At 41.3% G+C, this 23,435-nt stretch overlaps 2 protein-coding genes across 2 annotated transcripts in view; one reads left to right on the top strand and one right to left on the bottom strand.

The window, feature by feature from the left end:
- CTNNA2 (catenin alpha 2) overlaps positions 1-23,435 on the top strand; it is a 363,424-nt gene that overhangs the window by 188,743 nt on the left and 151,246 nt on the right. The window lies entirely within an intron of this gene.
- Positions 19,096-20,658, bottom strand: LRRTM1 (leucine rich repeat transmembrane neuronal 1). The gene has a single exon (XM_041402632.1). The coding sequence runs from the start codon at positions 20,656-20,658 to the stop codon at positions 19,096-19,098; it is 1,563 nt and encodes a 520-aa protein (XP_041258566.1).

Here is a 23,435-nt window from a genome sequence, read left to right as displayed (position 1 = left end):
AATAATAAATAGTTAATAAAAAAACAATAAATTCCTATAAAATAATTTAAAATAACCTAATTTACAATATGGTGCATTTCCAGACTACAGGTTGTGAGAGGAAGGATGTATTTTATATTTAATGGCTTATTCCCAGTTTAGGACACTTTAAAAGCTTATATATCTGGATAAGGATATTTCTGGTTAAGTACCTGGCCTGAAATAGGCATATAAATTAACAGCTCTGCTAGTGCAAATGTATTTATGTGTGATCAATTTAGATGAATGAGCTGCTTCACCTAAAGAAAAGTGGTGCCTTAAAAGAATGTGCTTTCATGTATACACAGTATTGCCAGAACTGAATTTTATGAATGCAACTAAGATATTAAACAAAACAGAGACTACAGTGAGAAAAAAAAAAAAAATTACTAGTAAGTGTGGATATGCAAAGCTTCAATATTTACTCATAAGAAAATCATAAAATTACAGAATTGTTTGGTTTGAGTTGGAAGGACCAGAAAGCTCATCTCATTCCAAGCCCTGCCATGGGCAGGGACACCTTCCACTGTCCCAGGCTGCTCCAAGCCCTGTCCAGCCTGACCTAGGGCACTTCCAGGGATCCAGGGCCAGCCACAGCTTCTCTGGGCACCCTGTGCCAGGGCCTGCCCACCCTCACAGGGAACAATTTCTTTTCAGTATTCCATCCATCCCTCTGCCCTCTGGCAGTGGGAGCCATTCCCTGTGTCCTGTCCCTCCATCCCTTGTCCCCAGTCCCTCTTCAGCTCTCCTGGAGCCCCTTTAGGCCCTGCAAGGGGCTCTGAGCTCTCCCTGGAATATTCCCTTCTCCAGGTGAGCACCCCCTGCCTCATAGCAGAGGTGCTCAAGCCCTCTTGTCATCCTAAATATCTCACCTTGATCTTCTTTCCTTATTTTTTTTTACCTACCAAAACACGCATTTTATAAAAAGGGACAACAAATCCAGCAGTGACTCTTTGGGAAAGATGCCAGTGAGTCACAGTGCACCATAACCTGTTCCTGGGCCAGCAAGATATTCTGAGATATTCTAAGATATTCTAAGCAGGATATATCACCCCAGAACACTGGTAAGAGCACTGCTGAATGCCGTGTCAATTTGGGGTACGGACTTCAAGAAAGATAAAGTCTGATTGAACAGGAACACAAAAATAATGGTCAAAGACCTAGAAAAAATCAGATCAATGAGAGGAGATTGAGTGAACTGGTGTTTTGTCTGGAAAAGTGAAAATTGCACTCATTTTTCCTCCAGGTCCTGAACGACAAAAAATGCTGCTGCAAAGTGGAAGAGAATAAACAGGTTTCATTTTGCTACTGGATGGGAGAAATAGTTCTGGAATAACATTGCAGCAGGAAAGGTTTAGATTAGAATTAAGGACAGTGTAATAGGAGTAATGAGAATACAGCAGAGAAGGATTTTGCCTGAGGATGCTGCAAAATCCTTATCAGTGGCGGGTGTTGATAATAGCCACATTTGTCAAGAATGATACAATTGATTTTGACTTTTTGCAGGCAAGTAAGCTAAATAGATTCTTAAAATGCTTTCCATTATTTTCTTCTGTCATTTTAGCTTCTGAATAACAATGTTTAATAGACTTGTATGCAATATTTTAGAAATGAAAGTATAAAGACATTGCTGAATTAAGCTGTTCCTTATCCCTACCGTCAAACCCATTTAGAATTGTTCAAATTTTAGTCCTGCTCTGAATATGAACAATCTGAGTTAGTGATGCCCATTCTTTCTTCTGGCAATCTTCCTTCTTTAAACTGAAATAACAAAAAATCTTGGAATGAAAGCAACTGAAAAAAGCAGGCATCAAAAATAGTCCAATTTATAAACTAGGAGCTTAATAAAATAAACCCAGGGATTTACAGCTCTGCCCTACTCTACCTTTATGTTATATATAAAACAAGGAAATAGAATAAAGCTGACAGCATGTCCTTGTTTCAGTCTCCAATTACACTTTATTTTCAAAATCACTAAGCAATGGTCTGTCTGTGCTGTCAATCAACAGGAATTTCCATTACCTTGAAGAGCAGCAGTGTTCAGTCTGTCCAAAGTGAATTAGTGACAATATATGGATGCACTTCCAAGGAAAAGTGTGAGTTTGTGCCCCTCTGAGTGACACCAACTTTTCTATCAAACCTTGCTGTGAGCTTCTCCCTACAGCTGCCCACGGACCTGCTGGGGGGCTGGTGGTCACTCAGGAATTTCACACCTCAGAATCCCCGTACAGGGATTTCTACACACCAGCTTTATTGTCAAGGTTAGATGTTCCCTGAAAATTCCCTTAATTCAATTCAATGATTTAATTACATGCCAGTTTGTTTGCTGTCAGAAACTTGTGCATGCACATGCAGGCAGGTATATATTTCACTCAAATATTTGTGTGTGTAGGTTTCTTTAAATTAAGAAAATATTATGAGTTGACATAAGTGAAGAAGGTCTTAATTTTTTGAAGTAGAATGCAAAATGTTCCAGTTCCTAAGAAGTAATATAATATTGACAGTTATTTGCAAGAGTTTAAATTCAGTTCAGTTGTAATAAAGGATTAAAATGCTGAAATTTGGGCACAAACAGAACTTTCTTCATCTTCTGTGCTGAACTATATTTACAGTTAGCAATTGCTTTCTAATATGGAATACAAATCTCTTTTATTCCAAATTGAGCTGATTGCTTCTTATCTTACTCTGCATAGGAGATAAGATGATCGAACAGTTTCCCTTAAAAAAAGGCTTGAAAATCTTCTATTGTTTTTCAGAGCCACTCTTGTCTGAAATAGAGTTTCTTATCCTGTGAATATCATCTGATGCAGTTCTAGGGGCTGGTGACACCAGCCTAGATTGAAAGTATTAAATTAGCTCTAATTTAGCCATTTGATATGCTGGTGGCGGTACCTTATGACAAGGAGTTCTTTTTTCTGACATTAGGCAAATCTCGGTTTTCAAAAGACATTACTTACCTACTTAAGGAAATTTCTCTGAAGTGGGGTGTGAATTTGGAGTGCAACAGTTGGTGAGCCTTGCTAGGGAAACTTGTATTGTACAATCAGTCCGAGCTGAAGGTCCTTGCTGGAGGTGATTTCAGTTATTTTGGTGGAATTTACTGCTGAAATTATGGCTGCTTCTGGAATTAGCTGTTCAAAGTCACATTCAGCAGGCTGCTGTCCTCTCTACTGGGGTGTGTCCTTGTGTGGCTCAAGACTGTTTTTTCTTGACTCTGAAATGTGGGACCACTCATTTTCTATCCATGCAAGGAATGTGTCCAGAGCCCTGGCTTCACACTCCCAAGAATCCTCCAGATACCTGGGGAGAGCTGATACTCCCTTGCCAGCATAATTCTGGAGTGTCTTCACTTATCTTTGAAAAATCTGAAGTCAGCCAGCTGAATACACAAATTTAGCAGAAACTTCCAGAAAAATGAAGGCTGTAACATCACTAGAGGAGTAGAAACCTTCTGGATGAACCAGACTGTGATCGGAGAATCACGTCTCTTAGTTACCATAGCAGAAGTAAAACAATTTTTTTTCTTCTCTGATAGCATTGATATGATTCAAATCTCTAACCTTTTTCACAGAGTTCTAAGGAAATTGTCTGGTCACCAGTGTTTGTGTTTTATAAGCTGTCTAATAAACCAAGGTAGCCCTTAACAGTGAAAGAAGACAACAAGGTTATTGAGAAGCACTGCACTGATAGCTAAGAATTAGAGATTGGTGTGAGATTTAGCCAAGCCCTTGATGGAGCGATGTGTCTGAGAAAAAAAAAAAAAATTAAAAAAATCTGTCTCCAGATCTCTCCAGACGTGCTCCAGTTGAATCAGCATCAGCCATGCTGAGCTCCCATCTGTGGAATGAGGCAAAGGGAAAAGCTCCATAACCAAAGAAGTTCTGGTTTCTCTGTGTCCTGGTGTCCTTGTCAGTCTTTTAGATTCCTGTGGTAAACTCAGACTTGCAAACTAACTGAGCTGAGCTACCGACTTCTAGACCTAGGAGAGGTCTAGAAATAACCTTTGGCTGTGAAAGTCTACATGGAACGGGAAGATTACAATTTATGCTCAATTAGCTTGGCTTCCTCCAGGGCTTCTGTGGTGGGGGTGAAATCAACTCACCTACAGATTTTGTGGTTTTAGACTTTATTGCCACAGCATTTCTAGGCCAACCTCCATTCCATGGGAAAATCTTGATCCATGTTTGGATTGAGAGACATCCCACTGTTCACATTAAATGGCACCTTCTCCTCAGTGACCCTGGGTTTGTGCTCTTCCAAAAAGCGTCACATCTGAAACAACAGTGACAGAATCAGCCCAGCACTATGAGCCACCAGTTTGTGAAAATCCATGCAGGCTTTGACACTGAGCACTGAATTCAGGTGTAGAGAGTTGGTGCTTTATTAACCTCCTCTACTGTATTTAAAACTCTGGTGTCTAAAACTGGGATCCTTGCCTGTGGATCCTCCTACTCCTTGGCAAAGCTACAGAGTCAAGACTCTATATCTTGATATAGGTTTGTGGCAAATGCCAAATGTGTTCCTGCCTGATTTTGTCATGTCAGCTGCCATTCTGCCTGAAGAACTGTTGAGGAAATGAAGCAGATTTTGACTGTAAAATGCTGAAGTATGAATTCAGTTATCATGCCAGCATAGGTATCCTTGTAAGATAAGGTTATCATAATTAAGAGATTAATACTAATTAAGATCATTAAGATTATTAGACATATAAAGACATTAAGAGACTGGTATTTATTTCAGTGGAGGCATGTGCTTTATGATACATTTATGTTTGTTCACTTACATTAGGATGGATTCAGTAACAGGCTGAGTTTGTACATAAACCTGCTTTACACAGCGCAGGTTCTTCCCATTACCCTTCCCTTGCTTCTTGATTCAGTCTTGTAGTGAACTGAAGGCTGAAAATGTGATGAGCTTTTTGCTGTCTCAAACAGTCTGAAAGTTTTTTTTGTAAAAATTGTTCATCTATTTCGCTATTGGCATTTTCTACCAGTTTTCCAGTGACCTTTCTGGCTTCTGCTGGCCCTGCTCAGAAAGTGCGTGCATATATGATGATCTCCAAAGGTCTTTCCAGGGATGACAGACTTGACTGTGACATGCTTTCCTGTCCCAGATTTCCTAGGAGGCATCATTTAATTGTTAGCTATATTATTATGTCTTGAAGTACACAGCTGTCAGTATCTCTTTTGTAGGGAATTAAATATTTTAGGTCTTGCAATGTGAAGTTTCCTTAATTTTGTGAATGTCACAGCACTCTGGTGTGAGCTAAGCAACTTAGTTTGTCTTCTGGTAGTCACAGGAAGAATACAAAAGTGATTCAGGTAAAATCCTATTGCTCTGATCAATCCAAGGCAAGAGGATCAATGGGCAACTTCAGAAGCTGAACATGGACTTTAACATTTCAGTTAATCTAAGCAAGTCTCCAATTCTGTGCTATAAATAGATGAACATATATTGCATTAAAAAAAAAAAAAAACAAAAAAACAACAAAAACTTACTCAAAAAAAAAAGCTTATTATGAAGAAAACCGGAGAAAAGGAAGGATTTGAGGCAGGAGTGCTGTTTTCTAAGAGGCTTAAAACTCTCTACATTATTCTCCATTGCCCTCCTTGCCAATGTCACTATGAAGAGAGTTTTCCTCAGTGTCTTTCCTTCTGGCTGCTTCAGTGCTCTCTTTTTGCTGTGTAGGCTGTTCCTTTGTTGGCTCCCCAGGTTGTCCATATTTGAAATCACAAGCAGACCAAGAGGCCAGGCTGAGAACTGCTGTTTCATATGTTTGGTGTCACAGCTATTTAGACACTTACAATTTCTTTCAATTACCCAGTTTTATTGGAATCTGTTACTGTGGTCTGCTAGCCAAAACAAGGACTTCACTAAAAAAATTATAAATTGCTGGCTAATATTATTTGCATGGTAATTGCTTTGCAGTGCCTATTAAATCAATGTTTCTGGCACAGCTCTGTGATAGCAATAGTACAGATATTAATATACTATGACAAAAAGCTTTTCTCATTTTTTGTTTTTCTTTAAATTAATTGCTATTTTCCCATGGGAGGGTTGGGTGGGAAATGGATCTGTTGCTGCCCTCAGCTTGGTGGGATTATGATGAGGATCATTACACGGGCTGGGAAATCAGTGATGTTTGCAGATGCTCAGGGAAATGTTTAATGGGACGGGGTCAGCCCTGTCACAGAGTTCTTGTACCTTTACAGCCCAGCTGATGGGCACAGGAGGAGAAAATCCAGGCTGTTTCCAGCTTGAAAATACCTGCTGACATGTGCTGTTCATCAAATTCCTGCTGTGCCTCCTCAGCACAATGATCTGCACGTGTGCTCCAAGAGCAGCACCTTTCAGCCAGGCTGGATTTCATCTGTGCCTTCTCTGGGTGTTGAGCACATTCCCAGTCATTGTGACACCTCCTGATGAAATGGACTCCTGGCCATTTCCTTCTGGGATGTGCAGGCAAGAAATAAATGAGCCCCAGATAACTCCCAATGCAGGATGGATACAGCAGTGGTTACCTCGTGGTTTGATCTCAGTTTAATTTCTCCCTCCAGAGTGGTGGTTGTATTGAGGATGTGTTGTCTGGGAGTGTCTTGAGAACCTGACTGTATTTGTTAGATCTGCTCACAAGCTCTAGTTGTTTAAGTAAGCCTTTGGAACAACTTTTAATCTTATGGAATCACAGAATGGTTTGGGTTGGAAGGGACCACAAAGCTCATCTCATTCCAACCCTGTCTGTGGGCAGGGACACATCCCAGTGTCCCAGGTTGCTCCAAGCCCTGTCCAGCCTGGCCTTGGACACTTCCAGGGATCCAGGAGCAGCCACAGCTTCTCTGGGCACCCTGTGCCAGGGCCTCAGCACTCTCACAGGGAACAATTTCTCCCCAGAATCTCATCTAACCTTGCCCTCTGGCACTGGGAAGCCATTCCCTGTGTCCTGTCCCTCCATCCCTTGTCCCCAGTCCCTCTCCAGCTCTCCTGGAGCCCCTTTAGGCCCTGGAAGGGGCTCTGAGCTTTCCCTGGAGCCTTTTCTTCTCCATTTGAGCATCCCCAGCTCTCCCAGCCTGGCTCCAGGTCCTTGGAGCAGCTCTGTGGCCTCCTCTGGACTCTCTCCAGCAGCTCCAGGTCCTTCTGCTGCTGGACCCCAGGGCTGGAGGCAGCTCTCTCACCTGCAGAATCCCCCTCCCCTGCTGCCCACGGGGGGTTCTGGGCTGGGGCATGTGCAGCTCTCACCCCCAGCACCCTCACCTCCCTCTCCCCAGGGCTGCTCTCATCCATTCTGCACTCAGCCTTGTGTTTGTGCCTGGGATTGGCTCATTCTGGGCCAGGACCCTGCACTTGGCCTTGCTGAACTTCCTGAGGTTCTCCCAGGTCCCTCTCTCAGCCCACGGATCCCTGTTATGCAAAGTGTCCTGCTTTAGACATTTCTAAGGTGCTTCCTACCAAAGCTCTTTGTCTGTAGTGCATCGTTTCACACCAATATTTTTATCTGCCATGATTTAAAAATGTTACTGGAAATCACATATTTTCTATACCTTTTTTTTTAAACGCTCACAGGAGTCACTGTAATTTGTAGCTAGTTTAATTACTTATTAGGCATATATAACTGCCAATCAATAATTTAGATACTTTTGGCTCACAAGCTTTTGAAAGGAGCTTGGTTTACGAAGAGTGAACAAATATACCATTCCATCTGTTAGCCAAACCACCTGGCACAAAATCATTTGAGGCATAATTATGTAGTTGGCAAGAATTTAAAAAAAAAAAAAAAAAAGTGATTTCTAGAGTTTTCATCCCAATTGATGCTTTACTTCGTAGTGATGGAAACCTGACTAATGCAGCAAGGACCAGTTCTTTTTTTTTTTATTATTATTTTTTTCACACCTCTGAATAAAATAACTTGTGTTCACCTTGCAAAAAATACCTAACATGACAAATATAGGAACGAAGAGACAGGCGTGAAATTAATCCTGAGCCTAATCACGGGAAGGGAATGGGAGCTGGCCTGTTCCTGCAGGCAGCTGAAAAGAGTCACGTAGGAAGTACATCATTGTCTTTTTAATCTCTGTAGGAAGAGACTTGGGACAATTTGGGAAATGATTTTTCCTTCTTGGTGGCATTGCATATGTTTTTTTTTTTCTGAGCTCGGGATTTTATAAGATTGCTACATCTGCAAATCTGTTTTCCTATTCTTTCAGTGACAAAATTCCTTCTTTAATCCTCTGGAAGCACAGAATACACACAGAAGAGACTTAGCAAATAATATTTGCCATGTACAGAAACTTGAATTAATTTGGTAATGGAAGAGCAAATTGCTTACATCATTATATACAAATCTTGAATGATCTGTTGACTGACTATTTTTAACAAGCTCCCATTATCAAGACACATTGAAAATGGGTTTGTTCTTTAAATTTAACATATGAAAAGTCAAAATGTGCCTTGTTTGTGATTTTTTTTTTCCGTTTCAGTTGAACAAATTAATTATTCAAATTAAATTAAGGGTGATCTGAACTCCATCTGAACAATAATAGCACACAAAAAGGCACCATCTTAGATAATCAACAGGTAATTTCAGAATAATTTATAAAAGGGCAGCAGCCCTTCTTTAATTATTAAAATGCATACAAGAGTGTCTTACAAGCCTTAATTAAAACTACATTCTTAGGCAATTTCTTAGCAAATCACCTGTAGAAAGGGTTTATATTTCTCCCTATCAAATTCATAATTTAACCTGCTGCTTAAAAATCAGTGCTGAGGGTGGCATTTGAAGCAGGGATTGAGAAAAGATTGATGGAAAGATTTTTACAAGAGGCAGATACAACTCCTTGTGACTTCTCACCTCCCCTACAAGCCCAGCCTGGTACACTAGAATTAATTAGCTTAGGGATGCAATAGATGCAGCTGAAGGATGTTCACTTCTGCTCCAGGTTTCTTCTGTTTTCTTCTTCTTTTTTGGAGGGTAGAATGTGGAAGTTTGACAAAACACCCAGTTCTGGCAAAGTGTTTGGTGTTACCTCAACCAGAGACAGGGCTGAGCTCCTGCTCAGTGCTCCCAGCCCCTCTCTGCACCCAGCTCAGCATCCCCTCTCCTCAGTCCACAAAGTATTCCAGGGTAGATTGTTACAGAATAGCAGCAGAAAATGGTCTGGTACATTGAATTATTCAGAAAAAAAATCGTAAAAATGGGGATTCTTCCAGTTTTAGTGCATGTCCTACAGAAGACAGAGGAAGGAGTAAGTGACCAAGAGTAATCTGTCTGTGTTCAGGATGTGGGAATGTGAAGGGCTCACCCAGCCTCGGTTTCCCCAGGTGTGCTGGTTGGTGGGAAACATGGAAATTCAGTGACTGGTCCATGAGTAAGACATAAAAAAATAAAACATATGTCCTGTCCTAGATGCTGTCCCTAAAAGAGTATATTTTTTAATCTAAAAAGTTTTAGGGATGTATGTACGAAATTAGTTCCACGTTCCCATTTCTGTACAACTGTTCCTTGTTTTCAATGCCTTTTTTTTTTTTTTTTTTTTTTTTTGCATTGGTGATGTCTTATACAGTGACTTCCAAATGTTATTTTTAAAAAATTTTATGTTTGTTCCTAATGCCAGGGTGTGCGTGGCCCCTGTCACACTCGGCATCCTCTTCTTGCAGGCAGGAAAAAAAAAAAATCCATCTGCACAACAGCTTGTGCACTGAGTAATGACAAGAAACAACACAGGAATGCAGCAGGCAGTTTAATGAGGAATAGAAAATAATAGTATGGGGCGAAGCAACATCAAATTGAAGTTTTTTGGAATAAAAAACGACGGGTGTGTGCTTGTTCGAAAGCTGCTGCCCGATGGTTCGGGCGCTTTCTGCAGCGGCCGGTGGGGACCGGCCACTAGAGGGGGGGTGGATCCACGTTTTGCTCTCCTGCCGCTCTTGCAGGTCCGGTTTCTTCGCCTCCCTCCTCCCAAACTTTCCCAAATCACTCATCCTTTCACCTGTCAGGAGTTTATCCTTATCTGGCACTCAGATCCTTTTCTAACTTAGCCTTGATAGAATTTTCTAGCTGAAGCCATAGGAGTGTTTATATCACACTATTTAATTTCTTGAGAGCTGTTCCATTAGAGATGTGATTCCACTTCTCTTTTTTCCTCTTTTTCTCCCCTCTCTGCACACTGGGCAGAGATTTTAATGCAATACCCTGGAAGACAGTTTTGCAATTGTTGCCTATAACTTACATCACTGAGGCACAGATGAACAGTTTCCCTTATATCTTGTCTTTTGCTTTGTATTTGACAATTCAGAATTTCATCCATCAAAGCTTATATAAGCTTCAGCCTTTGGAAGTCCCTTTGCACATCCACACGATTTCCATTATTTTTCACAATATAAATAATCTGTCATTCGAAAAATGCCATCTATTTCCTGATGATAGCTGAGATGATTCAGCAGTCCTGACCCTGGGACCACACTGTGCTCCATTTTTTCCCTGTATGAATAAAAAGCCACTGTATTTCTGAGTTCCTACCTAGTTTTCTATGACAATGGAGCTTGTCTTATTTATGGCAAACTGAATATCTTGTCAACAGCTCTTCAAAAGTCCAAATATGATTTGTTGTTTTAAATTTCCTAGTGCTTTATACAGGCCTTCATTTCCCAATTTCTAGCATACAAAAAATAGATCTGACACCGATTTTAGCTTGTTTGTTTCAAGTTTGATTTTCCAGGACTTATTCATCAAATCCTTATTAAGAGTTTTCATTAATAGCCATAGCTTGACTCCTGTGCTAATGAAAAATGACAGATTGGGGCTGGAGCATCCTACATGGTGGGAAAAGAGAACCAGGGGGAAAAAAAGAGTTTTCAACTCTTATTAGGAAAGATACTCAGTGTAACTTCATAAAACTACTCAGGGAACTTTTTTGGGAAGTTCTTAATTCTGCCACCTAGAATAACCTAATGTAATTCCCAACAGTGGCTAGAATCAGAGAAATAGACACACAAAGCAATATAGGAAGTTTTGCTTCAGTCTAGAAGTGCCACCCGTCGAGAAAACAACTTTTGGCTTAGCATATTCCCCATGAAGCCAAAGCACAATCTCCATGGGTTAAGTTCTGTGCTTGACAGCAATTAAAAAGCAAATTTTTTTAAAAATCGACCAAAAACCCAATCATGACAAAGCCAAGATGGACAGAGGAATAAGCCCAGGTTTAGCTCCCTGGGAGTTTGTGGATTGCTGTTTCCCACTGCAGATGTAGGTTTATATGGGCTCCTTTTGTTATCAGAAATCACCACAGTGCTTTGTAATCACCTGGTGAGGATCAGCTGTGTTGGTTCTCATCTAAATCTCTTTCTGATTCATCTGTTATGGGCACTGTCCCCTTTACAATTTTCCCCTCTATCTTTTAGCAGTGATTTCCTCTATCCCATGAATTCCCCCTTTTCTTTCAGCTGGTGCTCTGTGCCCTCCCCTTTCCTCAAGCACTGTCCCACACAGGGATTTTGTTTTGTGGGTTTTCCCCAGAGAGAGAATGTCAGCTGCATTCCTCCTGCTTGTTTGCTGTCCCCATGATTTCTTCATCTCTCAGGCCATGGGATGCACATCCAATTTATTAGACTGCAGCAATTACATAATAAATTCATGGCATCCAGTTGTTTGGGAATTTGATCTGACAGGAGCAGCAGGTTCTGGGCTGTTTGGAAAAGGAGTTATGGTGCAGGGGGAAGGTGAAGGTGGAGGCAGCTGAATTCACTGATAAAGAAACACAAAATGTCCAATATGGAGTGACATTTACATGGAATTAGGGTAAACATTTGACATCCAGTGGCCTCTTTAGCACAAGGATTGCAAACCTTTGAGCAGCAGCCACAAATTTGTTTGCTGTGGAAAAAAAAAAAAAAAAACATTGGGATATAATGTGGATCAGAGAAGTAAATTTTCTGTCATGATAAGCTTTATTATAGAGCCAAGTTAAAAAAAAAAAAAAAAAAAAAAAGAAAAAAGAGTGGGTTAAAAATCCCTAGATGGTTTATCTCATTATTATTAACATTCTTTAATATTTACCAGGCTCTCTAAGCAAGCCAGGCTGTCAGAGAGGCACTGGACCACAAAGACAGAACCAGGTTTACTCTCGGGAGCTCACATTACCTCTCATCCTGCAAAGAGGGTTGATAGCAGACATGTTTCAATGGGCTGACAGTTGTGAAAAGGCTCAAAACCTCTGGAATTCAATAGCTATGGACTGTTCTTGCAGCTTAGTTTGGGATTTTCAGAGCTCTCCTCTTCCTTCTCCCCCTCTTGTTTTTTAATTCACCCTGCTTGTGAGGCTCTGGGAATGAAAAATGTGAGAATGGGTAAGAAGGGTTAAAAATCAGAGGGAGAGTATGTATTTTGAAAGGAATTCAGAAATCTGTTTTCAGTTTGAGTCCCCCAGCTCTCAGGAGGATGTTTGCTCATACCTGACTGTAACCACTAGGGTACAGAGGTGTGCTACTGCAGGAAGATCTGCTATACATAAGCTGCATTTTTTTTTTCCATTGGATCAGCCCTTAAATCAATTTGATGTGCCCATGCATATTTTTATAAATCTTAAGATTTTACCAAAAAACTTTTCTACCCTCTCTCCAGTGTTGTGCTCTGTTCTGCTCTCAGGAGAAAGGCACATCAGCAAAAAGGGCCAGATTAAAGTTGGTAATAAATGAATAACTGGGCTTAGTGTCTAATCATGTCAGTCAGAGAAATCTGCTGTGCTAAAAGTGATAATTCAGTGATGAAGTAGATTTTACTACTCACCTATTGCCTTTGAAATCTTGGATTTAGTCTTTGTTAGCTCAGAAATGGAAGGGAATTGGTCATGTTCCCATAGCACCCGTGCTGAAAGAAATCTTTCTGGCAGTAGTGACAGTGTATGGTGAGGATGTGAAGAACATGAAAGCAGGGAAATGATTTAAAAAGAAAAGTGCCTTAGCAGAATAGTAGGTGCTGTTTGCCAAACACAGATGTGCATAGTATTAATGTATTATTCCTTTAGCACTGCCACCTATCTCTGATTTTCATCATATTTACATATTTGGATTTTTAGGAAGAGGAGGGATGGAGGGAAAGGTGAAAAGCTGGTGTTTATTTTCAACTGAATATTTCTTCTCTTGTGATGCAGATCTGGGACTTGGAGCTCAAACTCCTTTCAGTGCAGCCTCTTCCCTTTGACTGTCTCCCCCAGCTATCTCCCCAGCAAAAGGAGTAAGAACAGTAATTTCTTTAAAGCCTCAGAATTGTGCCTGAATGCCAACAAGTGATATGATCCTAATTATGATCAAAACAAAAAAAAAAAAAAAAACCCAAAAAAACCCAAAAAACAAAACAAAGCAAACAAACAAAAAAAAAACCCAAAAAACCCAATTGCCCTGTTCTCACAGAAATACAGATTTCATTGCAGATATGTTCACTTCAGAGCAGACAGGGTGCAATAAAATTACAGTGCTCTGCAGCATTCATCTCAGCTCTTCACAGCCACCCACCCAATTACAAGCTGTGTCTTGCCAGCAGAAGACTGTTGCTTGGTTTCTGTATTATTTTTATAGCTTTGCTTTCCTCCCCATAACTTTAGAGGTAGGCTGTGCTTACTCCTTTCCTTTCACCAGGTTTTTCTTCTGCTGTTTAAAAAAAAAAAAAAAAAAAAAAAATTGGCTGGTATGGAAAGTCTTTCACATGGCTCTAAATGTGATTTGGTTTTTAATGTAGAATATGCTCTGAATAGTTGTTTCTAATACCTTAATAGCTCTGGTTTATGTCAGTAATTATATGAAAGGTTAATCTTTAAATCACCAGCATTTCCTAAATTCCTAATCAACTTCATGCTTGGAAAGGAACTCGCATAAATGCTCAATTTGTTAATATTACACTGGGTTGGGCAGGTCAAGGAAGAGTATAACCTTGGTGCATAATGGTAAATTGAACACAGCAAAAATATCTCAGATCTGTTTGTCATTAGAGCTGTGAATGTGAAAGCTGACTATGAGTGTAGATATAATTAGCAGGAGAATTCACAGTAGCTCAAGATCACCCATCCCTCTAGATGAGGGAAAAAAAAGAAAAAAAAGAAAAAAAAAAAGAAAGAAATATATTTTGGGTAGAAAAGTCCACTTTTCTTGCAAGTCTTTGGTGAACTGTGATTAGGATAGCTAAGAAATGCAGCCCAAAAAGTTGGTGGCAGAGTGCAGGGTGGGCAGGCAGAGTGATGATGAAGGGACATTGTGCTCCCAGGGGACAGCCAGGGAGGTGGCAGAGGAAATGACGGGGCTGCGGGCACGTGTTTGGGGAAGCGTGTCCGGCTGCGCCTCCCTCCCTGCTCTGCTGGGAAAGGCAAAGGGAGAGAGAGATGCTGGGCATCCTCCTTAAATCCCTGCTGTTGTCCCTGCCACAGCCCGAACGTGGGAGGGGAAGGCACGGAAAAATCTCATTTCCCATGTGTGCACAGTGCCCCCCTTGCCTTCTCACCAGCTCTCATCTTCCCTTTCATCCTGTCCCTTCACCCCTTCCTTTTCTCTCTCCTGCTGAATGGAGCTATTTAGTGGTGTACCCTCCTTTGCAGAAGCTGTTTCATCCCTGCTTGCACAGTTTTTAAAACTGCTTTCTCCACCCACCCTCAGTCTTGGTTTTTCATCTGTGCTGCTTCTTTAGGTTAACCATCTTTACAAAAGGAAAAGGCAGAGGAATCCAGAAACACCCTGAGTTTGGTTGCCATTACTCCAGTCTTTCCTCTTATCTTTTGTCTCCTCCTAATTTCATTATTATCACTGCTGTTATTATTATAATAGCACTAGAAATGAGCTTCCTCATTAAACACTCCCTTTTTGCCATTCTGAATACCACTGTAGAAGCCAGAGGGGGGAGGAGGGGGGACTGAGAGAGTCCTTTTGCTGTTAATGCAGAATGAGACTCACACAAGGAACAAATGTAGTCCATCTCAAAAGCAAATGAGAATTGTTTGGAGTTTTTTATCAGCACTGAAGAAAACTGTCAAATAGACTCGTTTCAACTACCCCTCAATGCCTTAGTCATGAAAACATACAGCATCTATTAAAGCACACAAAAATACCCTTAGGGATGGTTCTGGATCAGCCTGGTCCAGAGCATCCTGGCTGTGACCACAAGGAATGGCTCGTCCCTTGGGCTCACCCCCTGCAGCACCCAGACATGGCAAAGGAGGGAATTGGCACCTTTAACAGAATTTCTTTGTATTTTATATTTTCAGGCCAGAAACAGAATGTGGTACATTAGCATTGATTCTGTGGTTTCATACCATTTGTTTTAAAGTAGTACAGAAAGAAAGGGGAAAAAAGCAGAAAGGAAAATATATCATCCCTTATATACATTCAAAGCATACACAGCAACAGTTCCTTCAGCACTGGGTGCACTGTGAGTGGGTATTGATATTAGCAGCAAGAGAATGCATATTAGAGATCTGTAACACTGATACTGCTAACCAGCTCAGGGAAGGTAGTGCTTTTGCTTGCCTTTCACCCTGTCTTGTGTGCAAAAAGACAGTTAAATAAAAAAAATGTTAATTACCTAATTATAAAAGAGAGATTAGTCCCATTAAGTGGAACATCAAAAACGGAAAATTTAAAATATTTCCCTTCCTTTGATATTCCCTGAGCATTTAATGGGCAAAACACTGTTCACAACTCACCCCAAAAACATCTTTTTTTTTTCTTTTTTTTGTCCTTTTGAATTTTGGAGCCATTCAATAGGCCATAATAAGGCAGCAAAAGAGAGGGAGTAACTTATCTCTGGGCAGTTGTTGAACATGAAATTTGGAAGAAAGAATTGGGGAAAATCTGTCCCTGCAGTTGCTCTAAATGCAGTACAAATATAATAACTCTCATATACACCAATGCAAGTAGCCTGGAGCAGGATGAATAACTGGATTTGCAATAGCTGGATTGAAATGACATACAGGCTCTTTTATTTCTTTATTGCCCACATATATTTCATGTAAATTTCCAGCCTGGATGTGGGCACCCTGTGGAGTGCCTTCATGCCACGTAACAGCAGTGACACCCTCTTTTCTCCAATAAATATTCAGAGGGTGTCAAGATCTCCAGAAATCCTCTGGGGATCACCAGGAGGTTGTTTCTAGAAGGGATTATCCTTAGAAAAGATTTCTGCATGAGGGTTTTGAAAGACATCCTTTAATAAGTGCTGTGCTCTCCGTGGAGGGATCCATCCATCATCCTGCTCAGGGTGGCAAGCCATTGGTGGCCATCACCTCTCTCCAGGAGAAATGGCAACAGGCAAACCCCAAATCAGCTCTCACTCAAGAAATCACTGCACCTTCAAAGAAAAATGCTCCGTTCCATTTACTTGGGTTGTCAATGTGAGATGCATGGAGCACAGAGGTGAATAAATTCCAAAGGCAGAATTGCTCAAATCTTTGCAAACGTAGCTGGAGGTTGCTAACACCAATAAACAGCAGGGATGACTCCAGAGGGGTGCAGTCACTCGTGTGTTTCAAATACAACCCACAAAAATGCTAAAAATACACGGAAATACAACCACGGGATGATTGTTTGTTATTTTTTGGTATCAGGCTTGTCTCAGGTTCACAGGGGCAAAACCATGACTGCACCAACACATTTCCTGATAGCAACAGGGGGTCATTATCAAAATAAACCCAGTTCATATTTTGTTTTACCATATGCAGACAGTATTTTAACAACATTGGTTGATTTTGGAAGCTTCCTGGCAAGTGGCTGTAACCAAGTGCTGCCTGGGGGCTTGGGGAACACATAGCCCAGTCCAAAGTTAGAGAGCCAATTTTTCACAGTTAAATTCCCTATTGATTTCAGAGAAGGGTTTAATGGGGAAAGTAAATATAGCTGGGCCCACAGTTAGCATGGCATAAAGTACTTTTGCTTCAAGCATGGTCAGGAACCCAAAGAGAGGAGGGTCTCTCCACCTTCCCTCTGCCCCTCCTGTTAGGTTTGTACATGCACACTCAACTCCTCAGGTCACTTGGGAGTTTCAGGATGGATCAGGCCCTTGTGGGCTTGAGGCACAGAGAGAGAAATGTGCATTTGTTTAAAGAGAGAAAAGCCTGGGTTTAACAGTGCTTGTTTGTTTGAAAGCTGTGGGTGATTTTGCAGTGGCTCTAGGAAAAAAAAAAAAGCAGTTGTTTTTCATTAAATTTTCTGTGACACTGTCCTCCCCCAGTACATAATCTCATTGCTTTCACAGATGACATTATAGTCTCACTGAGTAAAAATTTTGATTAAGATGTTATTTTCATGTTTTATAATACATGGTATGAGTTGTACCAAATAGAGGAAAATAAGTTCTGACTCCTTAAAAATAGTTTCAGTCAGAAAAGAAACACAAAATTCACTCTTTGCATTTAAAATTAATGGCTAAAACCTGCTATGCAAGAAAACAAATTATATCTTCTGTGCCTGTTTTTCTGCTTTATAATCCTGCTGTACCCTTGTAAGAATAGATAGCACTTTAATGCAATGAAAAAGGAAAAAAAAAAAACCTGTGTTACATTAAAATACATGTAAAATTTTGGAATTGCTCCTCTCTTGGTGGTAACCTGAGGATAGAGAAACATGTACAAAGCGTAGAAATGTCACCCAGTTCATTATCCATAACATTTTATTTACATGTAATGCTGTAGGAAGGAAATTTCAAGATGCTCTGCCTGATGTTATAAAACTCCCTCATCATCAATTAGTGTGAGAGGAGCTGCTGAAAAGATCAATCGTTTGCTTGTTCACATTCTGGAATGAAAAATCCAAAATACAAGGAAAGGAAACCTTTATTTAAGGGCAGTCAGATAAAACAGCTGTGGGATTCTACATCATGAAATCACTGCTTATATCCATCAATGCCATTTTTCAGTCCTTGGTAAGGAGGGTACATTTGCCTCCAGCCTCTGCAGAGGTTTTGGGGTTGTTTTGTTAGTGAAGGCTGGTGCTAGAAGGGAGGGACACGAGCTGGGCTTTGCCAGCACTTTACTACAGGACCCAGAAGGGTGCTCTGAAAACTCTCTGTCCTACCCTGACAGTGGATTTGCTCTTGAGATTCACCACTGAGACCCAAATAATTGCTTTTGCTCTTCTCCGTTCAACATGGCACCACAGGGCACAAAACAAGGGGGTCTTTGCTCTTGGCATAGCTCAAAACAAGCATAAAAGTGGTTAATGCAAGTAAAAAGCCTTTAATTTAGCACTTTTTTTTTGTTTGTTTTTTGATATTAGAGAAAATTCTGATGAGCACATTTTGGCAGTGTTTCACTTGTTTGGGTTTTGTTGGTTGTTTTTTGTTAGTGAGTCTTAACAATATCATCGGTTTTGGTAAAAAATACTTTTAGGGGTTATAATGCAGTTGTTATGGATCTTACAGCAACTAACAAGTGAGCTGTACTTAAAAATCCTCAGAAATCCTGTCCTAGTGACACAGTCAAAACTTCAGCCTTTCTGAGGTGCTCTGGCTCCTTGTTGTACTGACGTCCAGTTACAGGTAGCACATTAATAAAAATAGAATTCCAGTGTCATGCTTCATATCTTCAGCAACATGATGGACGTGAATGTGTGCTAATTACAATGGGAAGCCACCTGGGTAATTTTAAGCTTTCTATTTTACGTGGCTTCTTAGCTCCTTGACTTTTCATTTCAACACTCAGCATGAAGAGAGAGGTTAAACTGTTGCATTTTGTATACAGGGAACCATTCATGTAATATACACCAGTCTGTAAAAACTGTAAATGCTATTTTTTTTTTTTATTTTAAACAGTTTTCTTAGTTTACAAAAGATCAATAATTGGTACCTTTTTTACACTCTCAGATTCCTGAATATTGACAGATCTTCAAAGGGAGTATTAGCATATGAAACCTTAAGATTGGCTGTCCTGAAGGTTTTTAAGACACGATAAAGCTAAAATATCAAGTCTCTCGGACAGCCCCTCTTAAACCATTTGGGCAGGGGTGCATGTCAGAAATCACCAGCAAAGCCCAGCAACCCCCCCCACCCCGTGCCACTGTCTGCCTGCACGCTGTTATTTGGTTGCACACTGTTTAAATCCCAAAGGAAAATCACACCTCGCATTCCCTCGCTGGCTGCTGGTGACAGGAGCAAGATCCGTACTCATTAATGATCACCAGGGCTCCCTCAATGTGGTTGGGTTTGTAATCAACATAATACTCCTGGGCTGACATGGCAGCCATTTGGTGCATGGTCTGTTTTTGCTTCTGCTTCCTGCGCTGTGTGACAAAGCACTGTCTTAGTTGCCTTAAGCCGGCTGGGAAGCACTTCCAGGAGACGTACAACACCAAAACCACGATGAGGAAGGAAAAAATCAGTGCCATGGTGCCCGTCACCACCTTGTGAATCTGCACGGCGTTCTCGGAGTTCTCGCCGGGCATGGTGATGGTGACGGCGTACGTGGTCCGGTCCTCGTCGCCGTCGGGCGCGTCGTAGGTGGCGGTGGCCGAGCCATAGCCCAGCGTCTGCTCGCTGTTGTTGGTCACCGGGGAGAAGGTGTTGACGCTCGTGGGGTCGGCGTCCTCGCACAAGTGGAAGGCATACACGGCGTCCAAAACATCCTCTCCCTGGGCGTACTCGGGGGTGGCACAGAGCAGGTTGCTGTCGTAGCGACCCTGGAAGTTGCTCAGCCAGGAGGCCAGGGCGCAGACGTTCCGGCTGCAGTCCCAGGCGTTGGCAGAGAGGCTGATGCTCGTGAGGGACTTCCAGGAGTCGAGGACTCGGGAGTCAATGTAGGTCAGCCGGTTGGAGTCCAGCTGCAGGGATTTGAGATGAGGTACACTTTCGAAAACGTGAGGTTCGATGTATTCGATTTCGTTGCCGGAGAGATCCATCTTTTCAAGTTGCCATATCCAGTCCAAAGTGTTTACTACAATGGTAACTTTATTCCTTCGCAAGCAGAGGGAGTGCAGGGAGATGAGCCTGGGAAAATGGGCTAAATTCACTTTCACCAAGTCATTGTGCTCGAGGTGCAGCTCAGTGAGTTTGAACAAGCCAGCAAAAGAGTTTCGAGCCAGGCTCTTTAACTGATTGTATCCTATGTCTAGAAACTTCAGGCTGCGACAGTCCTGAAAAATTCTCACCGGCACGAACTTGATGGCGTTCGACCGCATGTGCAAAGTTGTCAGTTTTCTCAGCCCGTGGAACAGGTCAGGCTCCAAAGACTGCAGGTTGTTGTATGATAAATCCACACTGCGCAAGTTTGGCATGGGGCGGAAAGTGGTGTTGGGCAGTTGGGTTATTTTGTTGGAACTCAGGGTGAGCTCTTTAACTCGCCGCAATTTTTGAAAGGCATTCCCCTCCACTGAGCAAATGTGATTGTGATCCAGATAGAGCCACGTGAGCTGCATTAACCCTGTGAACTGTCCATCATGCAGCTCTGAAAGGCTGTTGTACCGCAGAGACAAGCCCATCATGCCCGACAGGTTGCGAGGCATCTCTGTGAGATTCAGTGATTCACAGTACAAAAGCCTGCCCTCACACCGACAGAGCTGTGGACACCCACTATTCACAGCTGGAAGCATTTTAGAAAAGATACCCAGCGTACACAATATCAACCCCGGGGGCTTCCTCAGCAGCCAGTTTAAACAGAGACCAATAAGAAGGAAATCCATTAGCAAGAATATTTCCAAATATGCTTGAGAATGTCCATTGAGTCTTTTCAAATTCTACATCATATTTTATTTAAGGGAGAAAAAAAAACCAAAAAGGCAAACCAACGAAACAAAGCCCGAAAACCAAAGCAAAACAGCAAACAGAACAAACACAGAGGCAAATATTTCACTTTATAGCATGCAGGAGCTGTGCAGCATTAAAGTTCACAGACATTCAAAGGTAAAATGATAGTGATTTTGTTCATGTTAAATGCTGCAGCAAAGGAAAAAAAAAAATCTTTCTTCATGAAAGAATTTAATTAAAAAGTGTCTTACCCACCCTTTTCCAGAGAGTGACAACCTCCATTCAGTTGCTTCCTTTGTGTTTGGACTAATTATATGCAGAGCTAAAAAAGACCCCTCTGTGCTACAAATTCAGTCCCTTTCAATGTTGTGCAAGGCTGGCAAGCTCACAATGTCTCACTTCGCTTCTGCTCAACGAGCGAAAGGCTTGTCCAGCTAGCTTTTGAGCTGCCTCCTAGGACCTGCAAGTTTCAGAACTATGTACATGAGCTTGATCTTCTCCTTCTCCCTCTGTCCTTTCCTCTGCAGTTAACACTGTGGCGTGAAAAAAACTCCAAACTCTTTACTAACGACTCCACAGGATTTGTCAATCTGTTTAATGTCCATCATTTGCAACGACCATGGACCGGCACAACCTTTACTCCAGAGAGAGGTTACCATTCATTCACAGACCGGCTAAGGGTCGCTTTATTTCCCATTCTTTGTTCGCTTTGCTTGTTAGGTGATGCTTAGAGCAGAGAGAGACAGCAAGAATCCCTTCCCTTCAGCTGAGCAGTATGTTGCTAGAGCATGCAGAGGCACCCAGTGTTCACTGAGTGTCGTAAGCTGCTCATGATTGTACGCCTGCACTGTGCATCTCAGACATGGGCAGATTGAAAAGGGGTGGGCATAAAACCAACATCGGAGCGAACCAGGAAAGTAATATATGCTCTTTGATGAAATGGAAAATACTTTAAGCCTATCTCGCCATTTCTCAAACAGGCACGCACACACAGCCGCACAAATCATCAAAAGCGAGGCAGTGCTAAGTAGGAAGCTTGAGAATTAGGATTCTTTCTGTTTTTTTGGGGTTTTTTTCTCGGATGCTTTTGTTTAAAGTCTGAATTTATAAGCTATTAGCCGGGAGAGGGAGAGACTCGATCACTTGGTTTGGGAAGGAATATGTAACCAGTTTTTTTTTGATTGCTTTTTCTCTCTAATCCTGATGATGAGATTTGCCTTTTGGTCTTTGGGTGGGGGATTGAGGGGTGTGTGGGGGGAAAATGTGGTTTTTTTTTTCTTCTGACATTGTCTAAATAGAGCATGATTTGAAATTCTGTGCATTCTTTCTCCTAGAAATGCAGCCAGAGCTCTGCAAATAGGAATGTCTCATTTCATATAAGCTTTAATTACATTTGGTCTTTTTCCATCCTGCATATTTTGTGTGTTCAGCACATGCCTTTCCTAAAGGCTTTTTTTTTTTTTCCTTTTTCTTTGCAGTGTATGCTACGGCACACAGAACTCAAATTCTAGCAGCGTAAAGATTACTGTGCTTTTTGAATGAGATCAATGCATAGGTTGCTGTGAGTGTGTCGGCAGCATGCAAAGAGGGGGTTTCAAACCCCATTACTTAATAAGTTGAGCAGATCGTGCTGGTTTTTGTTCCGTGTTCCAAGAAAAAAAAAAAAATCTTTTGCTGGGTATTTTGCAGTCCTTGTTCTCCATGGGAAAGGCATCGTCAATGAGCTCTGTAATTTTTACTGACTGAAAAATGTATGGTATTTCTGTCAGGAAAACGCTGGCCATCTTTTCCTATTATGAAATAGAATCTCAAGCCCCTGTGCTGGTGAGAGCGATCGGAGCTGACAGCTCCCAATTCTGCATCAATACCCAATGAAGAAGTTCCACACGGATTTTAGGATGCAAGGATTGCAGAGAATCGGGCTGATTTTAAGTGGACATCGGATGCAAAATGCTGGAGGGACAGGGCAAAACCACTGTGTTTGCTTTCTTTTTCACAGCTGTGTTAATTTAAAAGAAATTCCTTGTTTTGGAGGTGTGTGTTGCAGAGCTAAACATTGTGTTTGAGTGTGGCTGCTGTGAGTGTGTGCTGGGAGAGATCAAGGAATGCAGTAATTTGATGCAGTAAAAGTTGCTTTGCAGAAGTCCTGGCAAACTTAAAGCTCTTGTGCATCAAAATAAAAATGTGTGAAGGAGATTCATTACTAATGGATTTGCCAGAAACAGTCTTAAATAAATTACAAATATAAACCATTTAAATTGTGGTTTCGGAACCTGGGGATCAATGTGCTTTTATGCTCCCTGTTGATTTTATTTACATTTTTCTGCTCTTCACAACATTTCAGTGGTCTCAAAGCAAAAATGTGATGCTTTAATAGTATATGAACCTCATCTATGTTTTAGCATTTGGGCAGGAGAGCTGAAGGTAGTTTTCTTCTCCCCAGATCATGCAGTTTTATTCAAAGCAGGCTGTTTATGCAAGTGTCCACTGGTTGCAGTATACCTTAATTCTGTTTCTCGGTACACAAAAGCAAGAGGGAAAGCAGTGACAGAACCGACAGAAAAAGCATTGTAGCAGGAGAGACTAAAAAACCCCATCCAAGAATATATTCCAGATTGCCTTGATGAATATTGTCGTGCAATTAGCAGGGGAAAAAAAAATAAAGGATGACTTGAACTTCACAGATATTGAAAAAAGCTTCAAAGCAATGAGG

This window comes from Onychostruthus taczanowskii, unplaced genomic scaffold (genome assembly GCF_017590055.1).
Source record: "Onychostruthus taczanowskii isolate IOZ18803 unplaced genomic scaffold, ASM1759005v1 scaffold2, whole genome shotgun sequence".
Classification (NCBI taxonomy): Eukaryota; Metazoa; Chordata; class Aves; order Passeriformes; family Passeridae; genus Onychostruthus; species Onychostruthus taczanowskii.
The sequence above is the reverse complement of the archived record's forward strand: the minus strand, read 5'-3'. Positions and strand labels throughout refer to the sequence as shown.